Source organism: Acipenser ruthenus, chromosome 1, assembly GCF_902713425.1.
Source record: "Acipenser ruthenus chromosome 1, fAciRut3.2 maternal haplotype, whole genome shotgun sequence".
NCBI lineage: Eukaryota > Metazoa > Chordata > Actinopteri > Acipenseriformes > Acipenseridae > Acipenser > Acipenser ruthenus.
Window position 1 is genome coordinate 2878452 of NC_081189.1, and position 23193 is coordinate 2901644.

General features: G+C 40.0%; 2 protein-coding genes across 10 annotated transcripts in view; both read right to left on the minus strand.

Annotated features, from left to right (window-relative positions):
* The window catches only part of LOC117403888 (AP-4 complex accessory subunit RUSC2-like), a 44059-nt gene extending 35513 nt beyond the window's left edge, over positions 1 to 8546 (minus strand). For 4 of the 5 annotated variants that reach the window (XM_059029499.1, XM_059029432.1, XM_059029370.1 and 1 more), the window contains exon 1: positions 8366 to 8546. The gene's annotated coding sequence lies outside the window, so the exon portion shown is untranslated. Of the gene's footprint in view, positions 1 to 7972 lie in introns of all 5 variants that reach the window. The other variant, XM_059029302.1, reaches the window with a different exon arrangement.
* Positions 8547 to 9802: 1256 nt separating this feature from the next.
* Positions 9803 to 23193, minus strand: part of LOC117404119 (phospholipid-transporting ATPase ID-like) — a 46477-nt gene continuing 33086 nt past the window's right edge. For all 5 annotated transcript variants that reach the window (XM_059029818.1, XM_059029718.1, XM_059029673.1 and 2 more), the window contains 14 exons: positions 22497 to 22662; positions 21424 to 21612; positions 20953 to 21068; positions 19450 to 19614; positions 18640 to 18751; positions 17975 to 18080; positions 17547 to 17688; positions 17001 to 17184; positions 16342 to 16565; positions 15786 to 15869; positions 15022 to 15267; positions 14458 to 14596; positions 13341 to 13471; positions 9803 to 11486 (listed from right to left, as the gene is read on the minus strand). In XM_059029818.1, coding sequence (XP_058885801.1) covers positions 11226 to 11486; positions 13341 to 13471; positions 14458 to 14596; positions 15022 to 15267; positions 15786 to 15869; positions 16342 to 16565; positions 17001 to 17184; positions 17547 to 17688; positions 17975 to 18080; positions 18640 to 18751; positions 19450 to 19614; positions 20953 to 21068; positions 21424 to 21612; positions 22497 to 22662 — 2265 coding nt within the window. In that variant the 3' untranslated portion in view covers positions 9803 to 11225. The remainder of the gene's footprint in view (positions 11487 to 13340; positions 13472 to 14457; positions 14597 to 15021; positions 15268 to 15785; positions 15870 to 16341; positions 16566 to 17000; positions 17185 to 17546; positions 17689 to 17974; positions 18081 to 18639; positions 18752 to 19449; positions 19615 to 20952; positions 21069 to 21423; positions 21613 to 22496; positions 22663 to 23193) is intronic.

Sequence of the window (23193 nt, forward strand, 5' to 3'; positions counted from 1 at the left end):
CAACACTGTCTACCCTGACTGATCCTAGAGCACTAAAGCTTCATAACAGCAATGCACAGGAACCTATAGATTTGCCCCCTTACCAATTAAGTGACTGGTGAGTCTACTGAATTAACAAAGGTGTTTGTTACGGCCAAACCACTGATGCAATTATAAAAGATTCCTGCTGTATACCATGGTAAAAGCAGAGCAAAGTGTAGTGAAGCATTACAGTACAAGAAGATTAAATCACAGAGAACTTGTATGCATAGTAAATACATAGTAATCATGTAAATCATGGTAAATGCATCAAAGCAAACTGCAAAATGATTATGCAAATTTACTCTGGCGTGCATTTCTAAAAGGGTAGTGTGGAACAGTGTCAGTGCTAATTAACAGCATTGTATACAGTCTTCTGAAGTCATAAGATCCTGTAGGTTGCACAATGGTATCACTTTGAAACTGCTGGATCCTCCTGGGCACCATCCTCTCCAGCTGTAAAGCTTGGAAGACCCTTCAGTGCTGTATAATTGTTGAGGCTAGAGGTTATCTGAGGTCTAATCACGCCATTGAGAGAGATGTACAGACCGGGAGTTCAGAAAGTACTGTGAAAGATTGCACTTGTTTGAAGATTCGATTGCACCCTTTAAAAACAGACCCAGACACAGAACAGTACTTTTTAGCACTTTCATGCACTTTTATTAATTACAAAACAAATGAACAAACCATGACTTGTCCTTCATCAGCCTGGCACACAGCCCTGACTGCAGGGTTTCCAACCCTTTTATGCATGGCTTAATCAGCTTCAGGTGCTTCTCATTAAAATGGAGCCAGGTGATTCCACTCTGGCTCCAGATAACCCTGTGGTATTCTGGGGAATGTAGTCCTGCAGCACCCTTCTGGACTACATATTTTCTCCTCCCCCTACTCTGCCACACATGCTCTGTCACCTCTGCCACAGTACCTTCTTTCAATTAGTAATATTACTCAAGGCTCGATAAGTACACCACCAAAGATCCTCCATCTGTCTTAACACTGCCCATCCATCCCCCCACAGCATGCAACAAGCACTTTTTTTTTTTGACTGCTGTAATTATAATATGCCCAGAAACATTTCACATTTACAAAAAGAGGCAATCTAGCCATATAAACATGTCATGTCTACAAAAGGTGCCAAGTTATATACAACAAATGGTAATCCCTGTAAAGTGTAATAATATACAGTGCCTTGCATAAGTATTCACCCCCCTTGGACTTTTCCACATTTTGTAGTGTTACAACATGGAATTAAAATGGATTTAATTGGGATTTTTACCATTTGATTTACACAACATACTTAACACTTTGAAGGTGCAAAATATTTTTTTATTGCGACACAAAAGTTAATTAACAAAAAAAAATGACATTTATTGGTTGCATAAGTATTCACCCCCCTGAGTCAATACTTGGTAGAAGCACCTTTGGCAGCAATTACAGCTGTGAGTCTTTTTGGGTAAGTCTCTTACCAGCTTTGCACATCTGGATCCTGCAATTTTTGCCCATTCTTCTTGGCAAAATTGCTCAAGCTCTGTCAAGTTGGATGGGGACCGTTGGTGAACAGCAATTTTCAAGTCTTGCCACAGATTCTCAATCAGATTGAGGTCTGGGCTTTGACTGGGCCATTCTAAGACATTCAGGTTCTTGTTTTTAAACCACTCCAGTGTAGCTTTGGCTGTGTGTTTAGGGTCATTGTCCTGCTGGAAGGTGAACCTCCACCCCAGTCCCAGGTCTGTTGCAGACTGAAACAGGTTTTCCTCTAGAATTTCTCTGTATTTGGCTCCATCCATCTTGCCCTCAATCCTGACCAGTTTCCCAGTCCCTGCCGATGAAAAGCATCCCCATAACATGATGCTGCCACCACCATGCTTCACCGTGGGGATGGTGTTCTCAGGGTGATGAGCAGTGTTGGCTTTGCGCCACACATAGCGTTTTGCACTAAGGCCAAAAAGTTCAATTTTGGTCTCATCAGACCAGAGAACCTTTTTCCACATGTTTGCTGTGTCTCCCACAATCCTTTTGGCAAAATCCAAACTGATTTGATATGGGTTTTTTTCAGCAATGGCTTTCTTCTCGTCACTCTTCCATAAAGCCCAGCTCTGTGGAGAGTCCGGGTTATAGTTGTCCCATGGACGGTTTCTCCCATCTCAGCTGTGGATCTCTCCAGTTCCTTCAGAGTTAGCATTGGCCTCTTGGTTGCTTCTCTGACTAATGCCCTCCTTACCTGGTCACTGAGTTTTGGTGGACGGCCTTCTCTAGGCAGAGTCGCGGTTGTGCCATATTCTTTCCATTTTTTAATAATGGATGTAACGGTGCTCCGGGGATGTTCAAAGTTTGGGATATTTTTTTATATTATTAGTTTATTTAGCAAACGCCTTTATCCAAGGCGACTTACAGAGATCAGGGTGTGTGAACTATGCATCAGCTGCAGAGTCACTTACAACTACATCTCACCCGAAAGACGGAGCACAAGGAGGTTAAATGGGACAGACTGGGAGATGGAGCTGAAAGGGGCGTGGGATTCTCTGGGCCAGACGGGAGGCGGAGCTGAAAGGGGCGTGGGATTCTCAGGGACAGACTGGGAGACGGAGCTGAAAGGGGTGTGGGATTCTCCGGGACAGACTGGGAGACGGAGCTGAAAGGGGCGTGGGATTCTCTGGGACAGACTGGGAGGCGGAGCTGAAAGGGGCGTGGGATTCTCCGGGACAGACTGGGAGACGGAGCTGAAAGGGGCATGGGATTCTCCGGGACAGACTGGGAGACGGAGCTGAAAGGGGTGTGGGATTCTCTGGGACAGACTGGGAGGCGGAGCTGAAAGAGGTGTGGGATTCTCCAGGACAGACTGGGAGGCGGAGCTGAAAGGGGCGTGGGATTCTCTTGGACAGACTGGGAGACGGAGCTGAAAGGGGCGTGGGATTCTCTTGGACAGACTGGGAGGTGGAGCTGAAAGGGGCATGGGATTCTCTGGGACAGACTGGGAGGTGGAGCTGAAAGGGGCGTGGGATTCTCCAGGACAGATTAGGAGATGGAGGTTAGGCAGTGTTCATAACAAGTAGCTGGGATGACCATGGATTTTTCAAAGTGTAAATGAATAATCTTTCATTTTGAATTGAAAATCAAGGGAAGTGAAACACTCAAGAATGTGTGGAATGTATTGCAGATGTCATTTAGGCTATGCATTGGTTTCCTTTGCAGTCATTTATAAATTATTTAAATGAACAAATCCAAACATGATCATTTCTGAAAACATTTCAAGCAACGTTTTGTCCAAATATCAGGCCTATTTGTCCCTGCTAGCACCTTGATAAACATGTGAATTCACATGTGGCACGAACCCAAGAAAAGGTTTAATTTCCGAGTCACCAAAAATCAAAGATAATGCTTTTACTAGCCTAACACTCGCAGGAGATCTGCCTTCTCAGCCCCTTTAAGAGGCCAAACCCACATCTCTCAGGCTAATCCTCAGTTATTAACAACCTGGTTTCTCATTTAAAAAGCACCAAGCGAGACACTAACAGTGCCATAGTCACTACAGCGGGTTTGCTTCATCCCAGTGTAATCGCTCCTCCACGCCTTCCCTAAACTGTATTGTTGGGGTCTCCTGCCACAAGTCTGGGTATTCATGGGTTAACATGACTTCTAATTTGTAATTTGACTTTTATAATGCCCAGACTGCTTGTGACATCATCTTTGTAAACGTGTTTTCTGAATCAATAGAAGAGAAGTCCAAGCTAATACTGCGGCTGTTTTAAAGGTAAAGGCTGCAATTCAGACCGATAATACATTTGCATTTCTTCAGGTGCCTTGTGCCAGGTGCCAAGGTGCTCTGCCTTAGCACTGCTTTCAGACGTTATGCAACCAAGCAGGTGAATGGTGGCTTTGTACTTTTATGTGCATTCACTTTGGGCAGCAGAATTAATCTTTTACCTGCTTTATTAAATTTCTAATGGATCATATCCTAACCGTGTTACTGCTAACTAAGCATCACTATTACCAGCAACAGTGTTTATTATATTTGAATTGATGTTAAAACAGCATTGCACACTGGCTCAAAACCTTATAAAACACTTACAAAAAAATATATATATAACAGAACACAAATATATGAAAACCATTATAAAATATAAAAAATATTGGGTCTCTGGAAAGACCCAGACTGGATTAAACAGTGAACTCCATCCCTAGTGGACCAGCTGTACTGCACACAGGAATCATTCTCTCAGTGACTGCTGTACCAGTGCTACTGTATGTTGCTCCTTTACACTCTGTTTCGCTGGCCTCCATGCATTCTCAGATCTAACGGCATTTCTCATATATGCCAATGTACTTTAAATAATGGAAATGTCAGCCGTTCTAGAATCAAAAACCCCATTAAGAGCTCAGTAACGGGTGTTTATTATGGGCCAACTCGACTACTCCCTCATTGTTAATTGTGTTTAGATATTGAACAGCAGACAATGTGATTTTAGCTGGATGTGGTAACAGTAATTACGACACTGATCCAACACTGCCTGGGGCGCTATGACAGGTACGGCCCTTAAATTAGGTGTAGGTAGTTGACTGGATTGAGCGAGCGCTCACATAAAACACTGCTTCCTTGATCAGTCACCTGCTACAGTACCCATCTCAAAAGACAAACCAGACTTTGTTTTGTTTAATCTAAGAGCTATAAAAAGCATTTTCAAGCTGCAGCATGGTGCAGCCAGTTTAATCTATTGCATCTGTGATGGATGCCCGCTGGTATACAGGCAAATTATCAAAGGGCACCTCAGTCATTAGTGACACAAAACTGATCTCAACATACTTTGTAGTCTACTGTAGTCTTTTACTATAGCATCATTTCTTAATCTTGAGTATTAATACTAGACCTTAGAATATCTTACCCACCAACAGTACTTTGAAACACAGCTCCTGGAAAACACTGAGTGTTAGTTTTTTTTTTTGCTTTGCTTTTGATGGCAAGCATACTTATTATCATATACATAACCAAACTGAAGAGAGTGTTCATGGTTCAGAACGCTGTACTGTATATACAGGTAGTGGACAAACAAATGGAAACACCTGGGTAAATGAGGGACACCAAGTATATTGAAAGAAAGTGCTTCCACACAGGTGTGGCTCATGCGTTAATTAAGCAAATAACATCCCAGCATGCTTAGGGTCATGTATAAAAATGCTGGACAGGCCTGGTTCACTATAATTATGGCTGCAAGAGGAGACCTCAGTGACTTTGAAAGAGGGGTGATTGTTGGGGCGCGTTTGGCAAGAGCTTCAGTGACCAAGACAGCTCAACCTGCTGATGTTTCACGAGCAACGGTGTCTAAGGTGATGTCGGCATGGAACTCCGAGGGAAGACATCATCAGCAAAGGGCAACAGTGGGTGGAAGCGCCAGGATCGTGATATCCGTGCATTAATTCAAAGTGCAAGGCAAAACAGGTGAGCAACTGCAGATCAATTGACTGCAACCTGGGGCGCGAGCAGCCAGTTTCATCAAAAACGGTCTGTCGAGAACTCCACAGAGCGGGATACCATACCGGCCCAACGCCCTATTAAGTGACTTTACATTGGTGTTTCCATTTTTTTGTCCACTACCTGTACGTCACACAGATAGATGGTAACTCTATATAGAAACACACACTGACAGCTGCCAACTGTACTGGCAATGGGCACCAAACTAACACCGCTCTCGAGTCCCTGTAAACTAGAGAACACTGTGCACCACTAGGGCTGGACGATAATGACATTTTCAGCTATTGATTATCGTCTGTAAATTATCAGGTGATTTATCGGCCGAATAAATAAAACATTAAAAATGATTGTAATTTATCAAATTTGTACTGGAGCAGCATGACAGCCGTCAGTCTAAGTCAATGAGTGTAGAAGAAAAACAAACGACACAGTATAGGAATTTTTTTAATTTCTGGTGGGTGCCCAGAACAAAATAATTTGTATATTAATAAATGATGTCGTTTTCCTACATACATATATATTTTTTCTTATTTAAACATTTCTGTTAATTCGAGAACGTTTACTTTTACTTTCATAGAAAAAGTTCCAATCAGTGAGACAGACACTTGACTTGGAAGCTGAGCAGGACTGCAACCCAAACTTCCTAAGGGAAGAAGCTCCAGAAGATAGGGAAGGCGTTCTGCTGCTGGTGCCCCACTCGTGATCTTGTTCATTATATTGAGGGAATCTTGCAGGCTAGGAACTGAATTGTAATACTGTACAATGCATGAAGCTAAATCAGGTATCCATCAGGCCAGTCTTTCACCAGGTCACAGAAAAAAAAAAAAAACTCAATGTGTCTTTTTCCATTGCTAAGGCTACTAACAGCTTAAATAAATAGGCAGTAAAGTACAACCTGCAGCAGTGATGGTTTCAGCACATCTGTGATGCCAAGCTGCTCTATGTTATATTAAGATGGACGGTGCTGTGCTTTACAATGATTGCTAAGCTGTGTCAAGTGGAAATTCACAGCTCTGTAGGCCTCCTGCCTGGAATTCAGTGCTCACATGACTTAAAGAGAACCCTGGCTGGAAAAACTGAACCCTTACATTTAGGAATTGTTGTTTAGGCATGTTGAAACCTGATATTGAGTCATTCAGCCAGTGTCTGGTACTTACTGTAGTGTAGCTTTCCCTGCCTGCATCGTTCAAGGGATTCAATACAAAACAGCCCCCGCTGTGCCTGAGTCCCCACCCTTTCCAGAATTGCTTCCAGAACACATCACCAGATCAGCGCCCTGGCTTACAGCTCGGGTCCACTCAAGCTGCTTTCCACAGAGCAGACAGACACTGTCCTCAGGCTATAACATTATCTGTGGCTGCGAGCTACGTGGGCACTGCTCTATGTGTTTCTTGTTTGGATGTGTGTTTCTATAAATTCTGAACACCTTGTTCAATTGATCTGAATTGTGTAGGGTGGGAATGAGACAGGCACAGTTTTATAACAAAGGGACATCACATATTTTCAGTGTTTACTCCCGTCTTTAATTAACTCCTCATTTCTGAAAGACGCAAAACAGCTGTCCATTTTACAAAACTAGAACAAGACAACTAAGTTAGACGTTCTCTTAAGGACTCCAAAGGTGTTTTGTTTTTCAATTTGTATCGACATGATTTTTTCTCCTTTCAAAATATAGGCGTTAATTAAAGCGTGGAGGAAACACTTTGAAAATACGGTCCAAAGTCTGGTGCAGGATATTTCAATGTTAGTGCCGGTAGACTACAGTAACCCAGCCATCCCTTCATTAGAGACACATCAGGTGTCACTCCAAATCATCATTTACCTTTCAACAAAAACAACACAACAACATGACTTTCAAAACGTACAAAAATGTGATTGTGCTTTTTTTAAATCTATACTACTGCTACTACTACTACTACTACTACTAATAATAATAATAATAACAATAATAATAATAACAATACTAATAATAATAATAATAATAATAATAATAGTATTACAGATATTATTATTATCATTATTAAACAACAATAACAATAACAATAACAATAACAATAACAATAATAATAATAATAATAATAATAATAATAATAATAACACCCAGACAATGAAGCCAAACATCCTCCTGCAGTGTAGCAGGTCTGCCGCATGCTGCCCAGCCACACTGTATCCCACCCGACCACGCTGAAGATATAGGTTGCATGTATTATTCATGGCATTACTAATGTGGCAAGGTCACACAATAACAAGGGAAGCCTTTAAACAAAGCCAGGGAACGTCAAACAACACAGCTGCCAAGGTCCGAGAGGCAAGTCAAACTGTCACCAGAACAGATGGAACAACACATCAGAATGAACCTCATGAAATAAAATCAAACCACCCCGCTCTCCGCCGGCACCACCCTGACTCGTATGAACAAAGACATTTAAAAAAACGATTTCCACACAATATAAACCTAATTCACTAGAACAGAAAAGGCACACCTACTGTTCAAACGCTCGTAACATCCTTCGGCAAATGTCAATGCGATCACAAGGTGCGTGTTCTTTGTCATTGAACTGAAACCACTGGGTATGCTGTATCCATAAGGAGTGTTTACACCATTCTGCAATCTCCCCAGATCGCGAGCACTGATCACGGATTTGAATGGAATGCGGCTTATTTTATTAACAGGGAATATGATGACATTCCATGCTGCGTGCGCGTATATAAAACATACATCACAGTCTATACATCATACATAGACACAATATTAAATATATTGCCCAATGTCACAATGTTGTTGTTTTTTTTATGTATGATGGAAAATAAGGCAGTTACCCAATAAATAAAACACGGTATTATTGTAACAGCAGCACGCATTTAAAGCAACAGACTTACAGTACAGACTTCCGCAGACCGCGTTTACTCTCGCATATTGTGCATGATTCCCGTCGTTTCCACGTTTTATTTCACGATAATAATAATCCTTCATGTATGGAATGAGAGGCGATGTTTGCTTTTCTGTCCTGTCAAGCGGCTGTCAGCCTGGAACAACGCAGACCTGCTGCTGGGCTGGCCGTCGTGACGTCACAAGCAAAACTGAGTGACTCCACCCCACCCGAGTCCTGGCCGTGGCCTTCACACAGCTGCTGCTGTACTACATGGCGTGGGGGGGGGGATTTTAACTTGCAGACCGTGCAAATCGAGCAGTGCTTGTATCAATAACAGGAATATAATTTGAGCAAAGAGTAGTTGTTGGGCTGTGCTCCTGGAAAATGGTAACTGCATTGCATCTGTGTTTTTATATATATTTTTAAAAAAAACCTACACTGCTGAACTGAGCCAGCTGCAGTGTAAATCTAGGCCTATCTCAGATGCTGCATTCGACTGCAATACTAGAGCATTACACTGGCTCAAGACAGACATTCAGATTGTATTTTATTTCTGTAGCGTGTGTCATTTTGGCAGTCACACAGCCTCTGGCAATCCAGCTTCACAGTTATTTAGATCATGATCAGTCACCGTATAGGGCCATTCTACACACTGCTGCTGCCAAACACCACACCCTACTTATCCGCGTTAAGCACCATGCACATATAAAGAACAAAGCACTATTTTAGGATAGGTACCAGTGCTATGTTATGTATCCGTAGATGGAACGACACAGGCAAAATATCATTTTTAACGGCTTGATGCTCAATGGTTTATTTAATTGTTTTAAATGTCACTGTATCATTAACGTAATAGTGTAATTGATCAGTTTTGCATACATACTTTATTGAAAAATGTATTGTATTGTCACTGGTGTATCCCAAAATGTGCACATGAGATCAATAATTAAAACCACAAACCATTGATACTGATACAATATGCGCAGTGGCTAGAGCTTGACAAGGCAATCATAGAGAGCAAGGTTTCAGATTCAAAGCTCAGCCTCTGCCTTGCTATTTGACCTTGATGGCATTTGTGTTCCATGTTCCTACATCACTGTTAATGAGGAGTAGTTTATCTAATATATGACTCAAGAATTAATCAAAAGCATAAAAGTACCCCAACTCAAGCCCACCTTCTTCTGCTGATTCTTAGCCTCCCCAAGCCGTACACAGTTAGAACACTGATATACTTAATTGCCACTTGCTACAAAATTATAATTTTTTGCGGATGTGCTATAATATAGACAAATTGAAGTTATACACATGTAAACAGAAAATCCCTTGTAACATTAAAGTGTGCTTCATTGTCTTTCATCGGACAGTAATTGACTGTCAACACAATGCAAATTTTCTGTTTAACCCTCTAGTGGACAATTATTAAATAATAGTACTGGCAAAGACGTTGCATAAAAAAATATCAAACATTTATTTTGGCTGCTTGTTTTATAAAACAGTATACAGTCATTTAATTAAACAGATTACTTGGGGGGTTTCGATGGACATCTAAATAGCCATTGTTTATTAATATGAAAAAACAAACAAACAATGACTGCTGTCACCATTCACTGTGACATTACTAGCACATTTACGGAACAATATTGGTAAAGATACAAAAAAAAGTTTCACTTGAGTATTCCTTGGACATTTGTAGTTGTATTTTATAATATTTGACAACCAATACATAATGTTGATATTTGACAACACCCACAATTAAAATGTCATCTTTTTTCAGAAACTCCTCCAGACAAATAGCCAAAATAATAACTGAAAGCAGATATCCTTTTGCACGTTCTTTTATCTAAAAAAAATAATAAATTACATTGTTTTAAAATCAAATTTCCCAAAGAGAATCTCCACTTTAAACGTGATGTTTCTTTTCAGCGTTTTTATGTACTTAAGGCTGTGGCCTTTGGTTAAATGGAAACACATATCAATATACAATCCTTTGGTTATTCTGGGTCAGTGTATTCCAGGCTAAAGCGTTGAATTGCAAATAGTTTTCGCAGTTGTTTACAAGAAGCACACAGAAGTTCAGCCAGACAGTTACCCTTTTATATTACCTGTAAATCCTTCTCTGACAGCTATCAGAATACAAAAGAAATGTTAAGGTTTTACGTATGAGGGTAAATACAATTCAGTGTAGTATGTGATGATGCTAGACTGAGAGGCACACAATCAAGTTTCTAAAAAAAAGTTAGTGATACAGTATTTAAGTAATCAGCCTTTCTGCTAATAAGACCAAGGTGCTTTGTGTAATTCTCTATATTGTTTTTCCCAAAAAGTACAATGTATTATTAGCAAACTGAAATTAACAGAAACAAATACAAATACTTAATGACTTGTACATTCCATTTAAAGCGGTTTAATTATGTTGTTGTAATTATCAGTGCAAATTAATCTTTGGGGTAAAAAGCTTTAAAAACTGTTCACAACATTTTATGGACCATAAAATTAGGTTACACAACATTTACACGTCAATCTGAAAGTCTGGCCAAACGTTTGCATGAGTTCAGATTAGACGTATTGTAGTCTGCTCAATAAAGCTCTCAGCTCTCACAAGCTGAAAACAATTGGTGAATTTGTACTGCAGACTTGGCTCAAAAGCTGTCATCAAGGATTGCTGCATGGTAACATCAAAAGCCACCAAACAGGCAGAGCAATCTGAGCTGCTTTTAAAATTGTACAAAGATACAAGCTATACAGCTGGCTGGAATGTAGGTGTATAGTAGCAACAAAGCCCCCCTGCTCCCCAAAGTCCCCCTGCTCCCCAAAGGCCTCCCATGCCCAATGTAAACAGGCTTGTCCAAATGCTGAAGGCAGCATGCTTAGAGTGTTTTGTCAACGACGGTATCCTTGACTGCCCTGTAGGTTTTTAGGACTGTTCCTGGCTGCTTGGCGTTTGTCTTGGATCTGGGGCTGAAGGTTGCCATGTTCTTGCGTAGGTATCTACTCGAGGTGATGAGGTCACCGTAGCCCTGTGCGTGAGAGAAGGCGTAGCCAGAGCGCCGAGAGCTAGTCCGTCTGATCCGGGTCCTGGTGGCCTGCGGGGGAGGAGCGTGCTTGGATTGGCTGACCTTATATCGCACCTGGAGAGGAGAAATGGAAATAGGCAATAAAGTAAATTAAAGACGAAGTATGGGTAAGGTTTGAGGTCCAACCACTGTGAACTAGGGATTTAAACATTAGCCAAGTGTTAACCATTTAGCATTTTGTCTAAATGTTTAACCCATTGTAAAAAATATGCAAGCCAAATGAGTGTTAGCCTTAATGTTTACATAGTAAGTGTACAGTGTGGGTAAAAAAATAATAATAATCATATTATTTTCATACACATTTAAATGATGTACACATATAGTCTTATCCAGAATGACATTTTGCAGTAATTTAAATGATGTACACATACAGTCTTATCCAGAACGACATTTTGCAGTAATTTCTAAATTAGTGATGAAGGGAGTTCTTATGATGGTTATTCTGATTGGTTAGAAACATTTCCAATATGTTAAAGTTTAAGGATATGATATGGTTGGTATTACTTACATTCATGGTCAGTTTTAACTTTAGGTCTTCTTATATTACCTCAAACTAATTTCACTATAATTCTGCCTAATACCAGTCTAATACCAACAGAGTGGCCATGAGCACATCAGTCAAAAATAGTGCCAACAGTGTGACTAATGCCAATGCTATACACATCCAAGACAGAAATTCCATGGCAGTGAATCTGTCACACAGGAAATATACATGGGATCATCGAGTAAAGCCATTCAGTAAAAAACTAAACAAAAAAAAAACAATTGGCAAGGCAACCTCAACTAATCCAGTCTGCCTTAAACAAAAACTGCATTACTAACAACGCACAGTTTTGATAAGCTTTAGTAAGATGTACATCATTTCTATGAACACACGGTACCATCACAAACCCATGATACTGTATATCCTGAACATGTGTTCCGTGGTCCCATCTTTGTTAGGATCCAACACAAGAGGCTTTCCTTTCAGGACAAATTCAGTGCCCCAAATGCCGGTATTTGTCATTCAAGTCAGGGCTTTGCAGTTGACTACTGTATGCCTCAGACAAACAGATAAGGATTATGAGATTACGAAATAATGACTTGCAAGGAAACGCATAACCAGGTAAAGGTACATAATTCTGTTAAATCTATATTACTTTCTGAAAAACAGATAATTATGGAAAAAGCTCTGCCTGAACCGCTGTTGATTATTACGATGTTTAGAGAAGAAACTATTGAAACAATTGAGGAAACAGCTCCTGAAAATGATGCTGATTGCTGCTTTTCTTATCTCTGAAATACAGCAATCAGCACAAATTCAAGAACAGCTGTTTCTTCAATTGTTTTAACCGGGATGATAAATTAGCCCTTGACTGGGTGCCATCATCTGATTTCTTTGGAGAGCTCAATCCAAATAATACAAACAACAGTTTGTAATAATAACAAACTCAATATCTAATAGAAATTGGTCTTTATCACCCAGAAACCAAAATGTCACAAGACCACAATATGGCAGCCATATCAGGACAACAATTTGTCTGTGGAGTGTCCACATCACTGAAGATATGAAGCTAGCAGTTTTTGAGATGTTATAGCAATTTCACTCTCTTTCAGTGAAATAAGTAAGTGCAACACTACCTGAAAGCAAGGCTTGCAAACAGAGAATTCCTTAACCTAGTGTCGTAGCAGATTTACAATAACATGTGTTTCTTTCAAAACTACACATTTGAGACCAATACAGTGAACGGTGCACTACAGGTAAGATTTATGAAATTATTTTTCAAGCTACAAGTGATTAAATTACTAAACCTTTAAGAGCCTTCCACAATTATTCCACTTAAAAGCAGCTACTCTGTGCAAAAATGACCTCACCAAGACAAACTAATTCTGAGGTTGAATGTTCATAGCTGAATGTTTACTACCCACCTTGTCGTTGATGGTGGGTCGAAGCTCTGTCCGGCTGAACCTGTAGGCTACCACGGGCAGCACACAGAGGATGGTGGTGAGAAGGATGGTCAGCCAGACATTGGGCTGGTTCAGGGAATTCCTTGCAGTGCCTGTAAAAGCACAAACACATGTGCCAAGTGAAATAACAGAACAGACAGCTGACATACAGTAGCTATGGGGAGGGAACCATGCAAAGAGAGAAATAATAAAAATAAAAATAAAAAAAGAAACTCAGCTGCCTAACACACAATTATTTTACCCCCAAATGTGTCCCCCCCCCATTTTAGGAGGTCCAAAGACAGAATTATTTATATTTTTGTTTTTTCATTTTATTAGTAGTTCCCAAAATGCTCTAAAATGGGGCATTTTTCACACTGTTGTTAATTCTGCATATTAATGTTATCTGAATATGTATATGCTGTTTGTGAAAATCGTTAGACGTGCTTTGAGCTGAAGGCAGCTGTCAAAACATTGTCCTTGAGCCAACAATAATAATGTACTTTAATACACTTCTAAAAACCCGTCTACCAGCAATCAGCTGAAAGAATAAAAGTGAAAAAATAAAAATCCCCAAATAACCTCCTACAGGCTCTAAAATAACTATTTCAAGAGACCTGGCTGCTTCTTCAAGCCACTGATCTTTCCTTATAAACACATATGAATGTACCAACGTTCATAAATGCACTGTAACGTGTATATGACACATATATAATAAGATGATCCTGATTCTATGTTTTATGTTCTACAAGAAGAACATGTGAATGGAGAGCATATAACAAGTATTACTGTAGATCTCTATCGAGGTCTTTCCTATCTTTCACTTATGGGATTGCTGACTAAACTGACTAAATTGATTGATTCAATTGATTTAATCAACCTATGCTCCACCAAGATAAGCCTCATATGGGTTATGTAGAGTATTTTACAGCAGTGTAATCACCCCGGATCACCTGTGTGGATACCCCTAAAATAAGTGTAAAATGCTTTAAAACAAATCTAGTTGTAGATTATCTTGGCACAGTGTAGGTTGATCAAATCAGCCCCTAACCTTATTTCTACTGCTCTTCTCACAGTTGCTTTCTTACACAATACTTACCAATGAAGGGGAAGGAAGCTGTGAAGATGAGATACATCCCATTGCTGTACATGGTGAGAGTAATGGCGAAGTAGATGGCCAGGCTGCCCCACATAAATAACTGATTAACTGATGTCCAGTAGGCAGTATCTAGCCCAAGCTACAGAATTGAACAAGAAAATATTAATATTACTTTCACTGAAAGCATAATTGAAAATAAGGCTACAGACAGAAAGCGACAGACAGATATACAGTAAAAGATAGATGGAATAAAACAGATAGACAGACAAGACAATACTATAAAACACACAGGAAAGAAAATAGATGAGAAAACACATTTTAGTTGTCATGTTCCACAACCCTAGAATACCCTAGAGTGAGTATTTTTAACATTAGGGTTAAGACTGATCCTTCTGTACTAGTGTTCTGGGATGCTTGCCCTGTACATGAATATATAAACATATTTGGTAAGGTATGGTATGATATAGATAAACACAGGAATGTACAGACAGACACACACAAAAAGCTGAGACTTTGATTCTTATGGTGAGCAGGACTAGGCTCAGGCTATGGCAGGTGGTGTACCTGGATGGAGACAGCGATCAGCAGGCAGGTCTGTGCAAGCAGGGCAAAGGACTGGTAGTCAGCAAGGTCTTTGCCATCATCCCGCATTGTGTCATACATGGCTCCGTAGGGGATAAAGAAGAGGATAAGCGAGCTGTAGATGCTGTGGAGCAGACACTTGATGAAGGAACCTATGTTGAAGTACATGTTGAGCTGTCCAGGCTGATAAAGCTTCGGGTACTCCAAACTCCAGCGGTCACTCACATCCTTAAACAAATGAATACAAACAAATTATCTATATATCGGCACATTGATTAATAAGATATACCTATAAGTAAATGAACTATTTTAAGACAAATTTAAAAAAAACTTATCAATGCAGATTACTTTTCTATGTAACCATTAGCTACATCGGTCCAAATTAAAAAAAAAAAAATGCTTGTTCCTGGCCCTAAACTGATCTGAAGGGTGTGACTCACCACTGCTTTATCTACCACTTTACCACTCTAGGATTAATGCATGCTCACGCCCATGAACTCTGGAGTACCATGGATTCCTGCAGAAACTATTTTAAGGTCTGCAGCAATCCCAGCAGGAGACCTAAATGAGAATGTAGCCCCTGCAGCCAAGTTGTTTCAACCCTATAAAAACAATGTGCAAGTGTGGTCCTAATGGTACTAATATGTATCTATTAAAAGGTATTTTTTTACCCATGCACATGTACAGCCAAATACAAATAAGATTTAAAGTAGTCTATAACATTTAAGCAGTACAGTAGTGTGTACCTGATCAAAAAGGCTCATCCCCAGCACAGGCAGTGAGGTATAAACCAGGTTGTAGAGGGTGATATACCATTCGTCATACACAGTCTGTAAGAAAAACACACTCAGGTTTACAAAAAGTCACAGAAACTCCAAGCAAAACATGTGTATTTTGAAAACGTAATTTGACTTCTGACGTCAAGATAAATTCATTGGGAAAGCAAGAGTGTTTGGGGTCTGTTCAATTGAGCTGAAAAGCGGCCAATAAGAACATAAGAAAAGGAGTCCTAGTACCCTAGCTGATTGATTTAAAAATGTAGTCAAGTCAGATCCTAAAGGCTCCCAATGATTTAGTATCAGCAACATGTGTCTCCTATCCTCTAACAATCGTCTAAGATCTAAATACCCACCACTGTTTATATAAATAATATAAATTTAGGGCCCTTTTGGGTTTATACAAATATGTAGAGTAAGATGCCAGGGTGGGTCCTATTTAAATGCAACACACACTGGCAGTATTTAACCCTCCACCACTTAGATCAATTGATTGTGTGTGTATACCACAGTATGTGATACATACCTGTGCAGAGAATCCACAGAAGAAGCCATACCAGAAATGCACCAGGGTGAAGGTGAAGTTCTTGTAGAAAAAGTAGTTGAGGAACTTGCACATGCGGATGTAGGACCACCTGCCATGGACCAGCAGGAGGCGCTGCAGGTACCGGAACTGGGCAAAGGAGAAATCGCTGGAGAGGACAGCCTGCATCCCCTCCTGTCCACTGATTCCCACCCCAATGTGGGCAGCTGGGAACACGGCCACAGAGATAGGCAGGGAAGACAGACACACAGAACCATGGAGACAAACAACAGAGTTACTCTTTCCCATGCTACATAATAATACACAATGTAATCCAAACCATTCTATGTGGATGAAAACATTACAACCATTAAACTTCATAATATATAAAATTCAATCTACTTTTACATAGGGTACCTGGCCAAGAAGACTGAACTCCAGCATAAACCCATAAAACACTAAAATGACAACACACTGTCTGCCATCAACCACAGCTCCAACAACAAGAAGTAATAAAATAGTGACTTTTGACAGATAAGACATCACAGATAGATGCATCTGCTAACAGCATTTAAAAAAATCTGGGTTAAAAATCCAAAAAGCTTTTATGTATATTTGGCAACTTTCTCGCATGCCATCCATGCTGACAGTGGCCCTCTTGCCTTTGATCATGCTGACGTCGTTGGCTCCGTCCCCGATGGCCAGAGTGATGGCTTTCTTGTACTTCTTGACCAGCTGCACCACCTGGGCTTTCTGCAGTGGTGTCACTCGGCAGCAGATGACAGTTTTACACATGCAGGCGGTCCTGAGGAACTCCACCTCCATGCTCTTCTCTAGACCGTATGCCTGACAGGGAGAAGACACAAGCAAGAATGCACTATGGGACACTGCTGGTGACCTCCAGGACATGTGAGAACGAGCAAATCCAGCTCTCAGAAATGGAGGAGATTCTATTTTGTTTGCTGTTTTACAGGCCTTTTTGATGTAGGCTTTTACCACCCTGCCAATAGTAGTGTTAAGAGTTGGAAGCAGTAAGCGATAGGCTGTTTTTATTTTTTCTTTGGATGAGAGATAATATTGATCAATAACTAATTGCCCGGCAAGGCAGACTAGTTGAAACATTTGTCATTGAACTGAAGTTTCTTTTAGTATCTCTACAGTACATTCAGCACTATTGCCCAAATGCAGTTCTCTCCACATTTCCATACCAAGCTATGTCCGTTGATGACAAGGCCATATTCCCCTTCCACAGTGTCTTCAGGCAGCACCGCTGACTTATTTTTGGGCTGCTTCACTTCAAAGATCGGCTCAGCTTCAATGGTTTCTGGTTTGATTTTATTCCGTGCATTTCTAGTATAAAGAGTAATGGAGTATTATTAGAAAAAAAGAGCATTAACACCAATTGCCTTAATAAAAAAAAATAAAAAATCTGAAAAGATTTGAATCTGGGTCACCATGAAGTTATTCTTTGTATGCTGTATTATCAGAAGGCACATTTATTGAATGAATCAGAGACTGGGGTGAGTATGGACCCCAGAAACAAGTGCACCCTGCCCCCTACCCATATTGGAAACAAGCATGCATGCTACCCAAAGTAAATGTCAGTTATAAATAACAGAATCGTGGTTTGACGCACCTCAGTTCCTCTCTCACGTCCTCAGCTGTGTTTGCGGAGATGATAAACACCTCGTTCATCTCCTCTCGCAGCATGTTGCACGCATAGCCGATGTTCACAGCAGTCTCTGTTAGAAATGAAAAGATTATATATCTTGAAAAGTAATTGGTAGGTAAATATAAGTATTCAACCAATACTGCTTAACAGATGAGGTTAAAGCATTTAAGTTGTTATAATGAGATATTAATAATGATATAATCAAATGAAAATGCACAGTATGATGCTCAAATGTTTTTATGTTTTTTTTTTTTTTACTGTAATCTGTCCTGAAGCTGTGCATTATTTTATTATAAATATTTTTTTGTTATAATAATACTTGGCTTGTATCTACTGTAAATGTGAAATGTACCATGAATCAACATCTTCTATAACTTTAAACTTTCAAATCATAAGATAAAATAAAAAAGACATTTACATGTTAAGAAATCACATGTAGATTTTACTGAAAATCAGTACAAAATGAAAATAAAGGGCCCTGTATGTCAGTTACTGTAGGAATAATGTCCTATTCATTCAAGTCTAGACCCTGCTGTAACTCATTACTATGCAGCCAATTAAGATTCCTGGAATGCCTTCTCACTGCAGTACGTTTCCTGTGTCACTCAAGAGGGAGCAGGTGGCGGTACCTTGTTTATCTCCTGTGAGCACCCACATCTTAATGTCAGCTTTAGCCAGCTGTTCAATCGTCTGAGGCACTCCATCCTGCAGCTTGTCTTCTATTGCTGTGGCACCTAGTAACTGAAAAGCACGCACATGCTCAGCTTGTACAGTATACTTTTAAAACAAGGCTGCATGCAGTGATTTAGAGGTCATATCGTCAGGGTACACTGCTGAAGGAAACTCATTTGTAAGCTGTGGTTGGATTTATCGGATTTGGCCCATGGATATTTAGACACTTGAGAAACCCTCATCCAAGTGCTAGTACATTTTGCTCAACTCTATGAAAATGTTGCATACTGCATATATAGTTATTTTTTGTTGGTAAAGTGATCCAAGTGCCAGGGTAGGAATGATCTAGTGCTTCTTTTGGAGGTACCTCCCTGCCTTTTTGTACAAATAGGCCATTTTCCCATAAACAAGCACACTATTACAGTTCAATTTGGCTCTTTAGCAGAGGTGTCAATTTTACCTATAAAATTCTAATGTGAAAAATGTAGGGAAATTATCGCTGCTAGCCAGACAACAAAATACACACAAGATATAGCTTACACCACACAACAATAAACTACTCAACTTGTGGGATCTGAGCTGTGTTACTTGGCTTCAGACCTCCCCCTGCTATTTCAAGTTCCATGACGCAAGTGGGGGCCTGGCAAAACCGTACATATATGAGAAGCACAGGAACGCTTTGTAGGGGCCTATTCAAACTCCCCTGGGGGATAGATTTGCTCCTGTGTTTCATGTTGGGCACCCCACTCTATGAATGTATCTGCTACCTGTAGGTTCTTCTCGATCTCCTCGTAGAGCTCATCCAGTTTCTCTTCCCTTTCCTCCAGTGCTGTGCTGGCTGCGTGGTGACGGGCCCTCCAGTCCTCAAAATACCCTTCCTCCAAGTCCTTATAGGCCAGGACCAGAGTGCGCAGGCCTTCCCCAGCAAACTCCTGCGCAACAATCACAGGGACACCCAGCCATGTTATGCCTCCACTTCACACAGGCCAAGGGGGTTCAAAGATTGGCATCTGGTATACAGTACAGGTTATTCTTATTTATACCTATATATAAAAGTTTACCATAGTAAAAGCACAGCAAAGTGTAATACAGCATGGTGAAAGCATGGTAAAGCAGAGGTAAGCATTAAAATCACCAGAGAGGTATAGTAATAAACATGGCAAACCATGGTAAACTACGGTAAATGCATAACCAAGGGAAAATCATGAGAACACGGCAAAATTACTTTGCAAATGTACTGTGGACTTTTATAACAGTAATACCTTCACTTATTTATCAGTTTGTTTTTTTACTGCATCACTTGTATTGTACCTAAACTGTTTGCATGAGTATGACATTTTCAACCCCAGGTAAAGTCTTTCCCAGCTAATTCTAGCCCTGCCACAAACGAGAGGAGGGTTATACACTGTAGCATTAGAATAGGCCCTAACTGGTACCCCTGCAGGCACTCTCACAAAGGCTAAGGAGAAACGGCAGTGTTTGTGAACAACTACACATCTCCTCGTCTTAACAAAAGGCCACCCAGGGTATAGATGAGTCACTATGACAGGGGGGAGTCCTTGTGCACACGCTCAGTTTAGAATTCATGAATGCCTCACAAGCACTTTCTTCATAACAGAGACAAAAATAACTCTAATAAGACATTCTGAAAGTAACACAGTTAAAAAAAAAACAACCTTGCAACCTACTGTAGGATGAGATTTTAATTATGGCGCAACAATTCTTATACTATTTTTTTTAAATACCAAATAACACAACTAACAACTGTGATAAAGATAAGTGGTGGTGTGTGGCATGGTATGCAAATTTCTCAAATTTCCCCATGGTTATGCATTTACAGCAGGTTACCACAGTTTGCCTCATATGCATTAAATTAAAATATCAAATGTGTTACATTACTATACTTATTTATCTAACTGCCTGGTATGTTTGCCTTCTAAAACATCTTATAACTTAAGGGTAAAATTAACTATTTTCCTTTAGATGTCTGTAAGCACATTTCTTCACTTTATTTCTGTGAATATCTAACAAAATATCACATTCTCTCCATCAATATGGCTTTCAACTCATAGCTAGCTTACTGCCCACACTTACTGGTTTAAATATTGTATCTACTCTGCTTTATTTTATTTTTTTTAATTCTATGCTGCCAGCAATGTACTGCATTTCTCTAAAAATATGATGTATCCTCAGTGGAACAGGATAACTACATTGATTAATAGCTGGATTAACATAATGCATGAGTTTACAGGGCCACCCCATCCACTCACGTCAAGGTGCTCAGTGGTGACGTCCTTTAGCGTTTTGCAGGCAGGATGAAGTCTCTCATATATAATGGTGTCGGCTCCCTTGCAGTACAGGGACAGTTTCCCTTCAGGGCAGCGCACTTAGATTTAAAACAAAGGAATAAAAAGTATTCTTTTGAGGTCATAATTCCCAGATATAAGCACATGCAATATCAAAGTCCAGTTAGAGTTTAACATGCTTTCCTGGAACACCTTACATTATACATCATTCAGTACACTACAGTAGGAAATAAGGTGGCTGTTCCCTAACTCTTTATGTCGGTAAAATGATTTATTAAAACTGATTTAAAAAGCAATACTTCATAACATATAACAACAGAAAAAATGATTTCACAACCAGCTGAAACGTCTCAGTTTGGCAAGTGGTAATGGGGAAGCTATTGTCAGTACATGCTTTGTATGAATGGACGCTGGTAGAGTGGTAGGGCGAGTTACCGATGACAGACATCCTCTTCCTGACGTTGTTGAAGTCGAGGATGGCGAGCAGCTCGTAGGTCTTCGTCTCTCCCATCTCCACCACGGTGATGGACTCCGGGGTGCGCGAGCGGAACACAAAGCCGAAGTTACGGGCAGCTGTGACGAGAGCGCCCTCGTCTGGAGACTGAGCCTGGTACAGCAGCTCACCTGAACAGGGAAAGAGCAGGAAATAAATCACTCAGGCACAGCAGCCAGTGGGGATGAAGACCAGGGGGAGGCAGGATAGATGACAAGTGTTCCCTTTTTGCCATGACAATTGTGTTCATGAAGGAATCTCTGATTAGCTTGTTTAAAACGCGTGATGCTGCCACCCGGTAACACAGTCTCTCCAGCATTGATTGAACCAGAAGGTTTGGGTGTCATTATGGTCAGAGAAACACAAAGGGACACGGATCAAAAGAGAGGATGTAGGGGATGTCTTTTTGTTGTTTTAAGTTCTACTGAAAGTGAAAAGATCAATGATTAAGTTTTGTTCAACTAACTATATTAAATTAAATATCTTCTGATCATTCAGTTCTGTCAATACAGTACACTCACAAGGAAAAAGGTGTATTCAGGACTTCCCTGTCTGACCTTGTATTTGCTTTTTTCCCTAGAATTGCAGCACAGATGATGTGGTGAGGAAGTTGACAACCTGGTCAGGTTCTGAGTTCTAAAGGCAGGAGAGGCGTGGGTGTTTTATTAAAATCTAATTTCCTTTAGGATGTGCACTATATAATAACTGGGCATGTTGCATGGAATGTAATTGCATTGTAATGTAAGTGTAGGCTGCCCTATGAAACTGCGTAAAGAGAAGAAAGCATGTTTTTTTGTTTTTTTATTAGTAGTATTATTATCATAATAATAATAATAATAATAATAATAATAATAATAATAATAATAATAATAATAATTTGACACTATCAATTATTTCAAAATATATAGTCTTCCAATTCTTAGGTAGTTTTTGACATTGCATTTTTTTAAATCAAATGTTCTGTGCAGCTGAATTGCAAGGGAAGAGATGTAGGAAAAAAAGATTGGCTACTCACCTTCCTCCTTCTCCTCAGGCATGACGGTGTGGCAGAGAGAGAGCAGCCGGAAGAATGCGTGCACCTCCAGGATTTCCAGCTTCACTGCCTCCACCAGGCTGTGGTCATGGAACACAAACTTGGGGTCTGCCAGCCGGTTGAAGGAGAAATCTACCTTGGGAGTCCTCTGCAAAAAACAACAAACGAGAACATGGTACCCAGAACATATACAGTGTGTCCCATATGTCAGGGATCATAGGCAATGTCATATTACAGGTAGGATGTATTTTGTCCCTGTGAATGTCTGCATCTCAGTGGACAAATCTCAGTCTACAAACAAATCAAAATCAACATACTGTACAGAATATATTATTATTATTATTATTATTATTATTATTATTATTATTATTATTATTATTATTATTATTATTTATTTCTTAGCAGACGCCCTTATCCAGGGCGACTTACAATCGCAAGCAAATACAAATACATTCAAGTGTTACAATACAAGTCATACAATAAGAGCAAGAAATACAATAATTTTTTTTTTTTTCAAGTGTGACAAACCACAATTCAATAATACAGCAGATAATAGTGAAAGTTACATCAGGATATGATTAAATAGTGATAAGTTAATTAAGCTGTAGTGTGTTGGCAGACACAATTACATCTATCTGTACTCTATCTGTACACTTGGGGGTTCATACATGAACTAAGC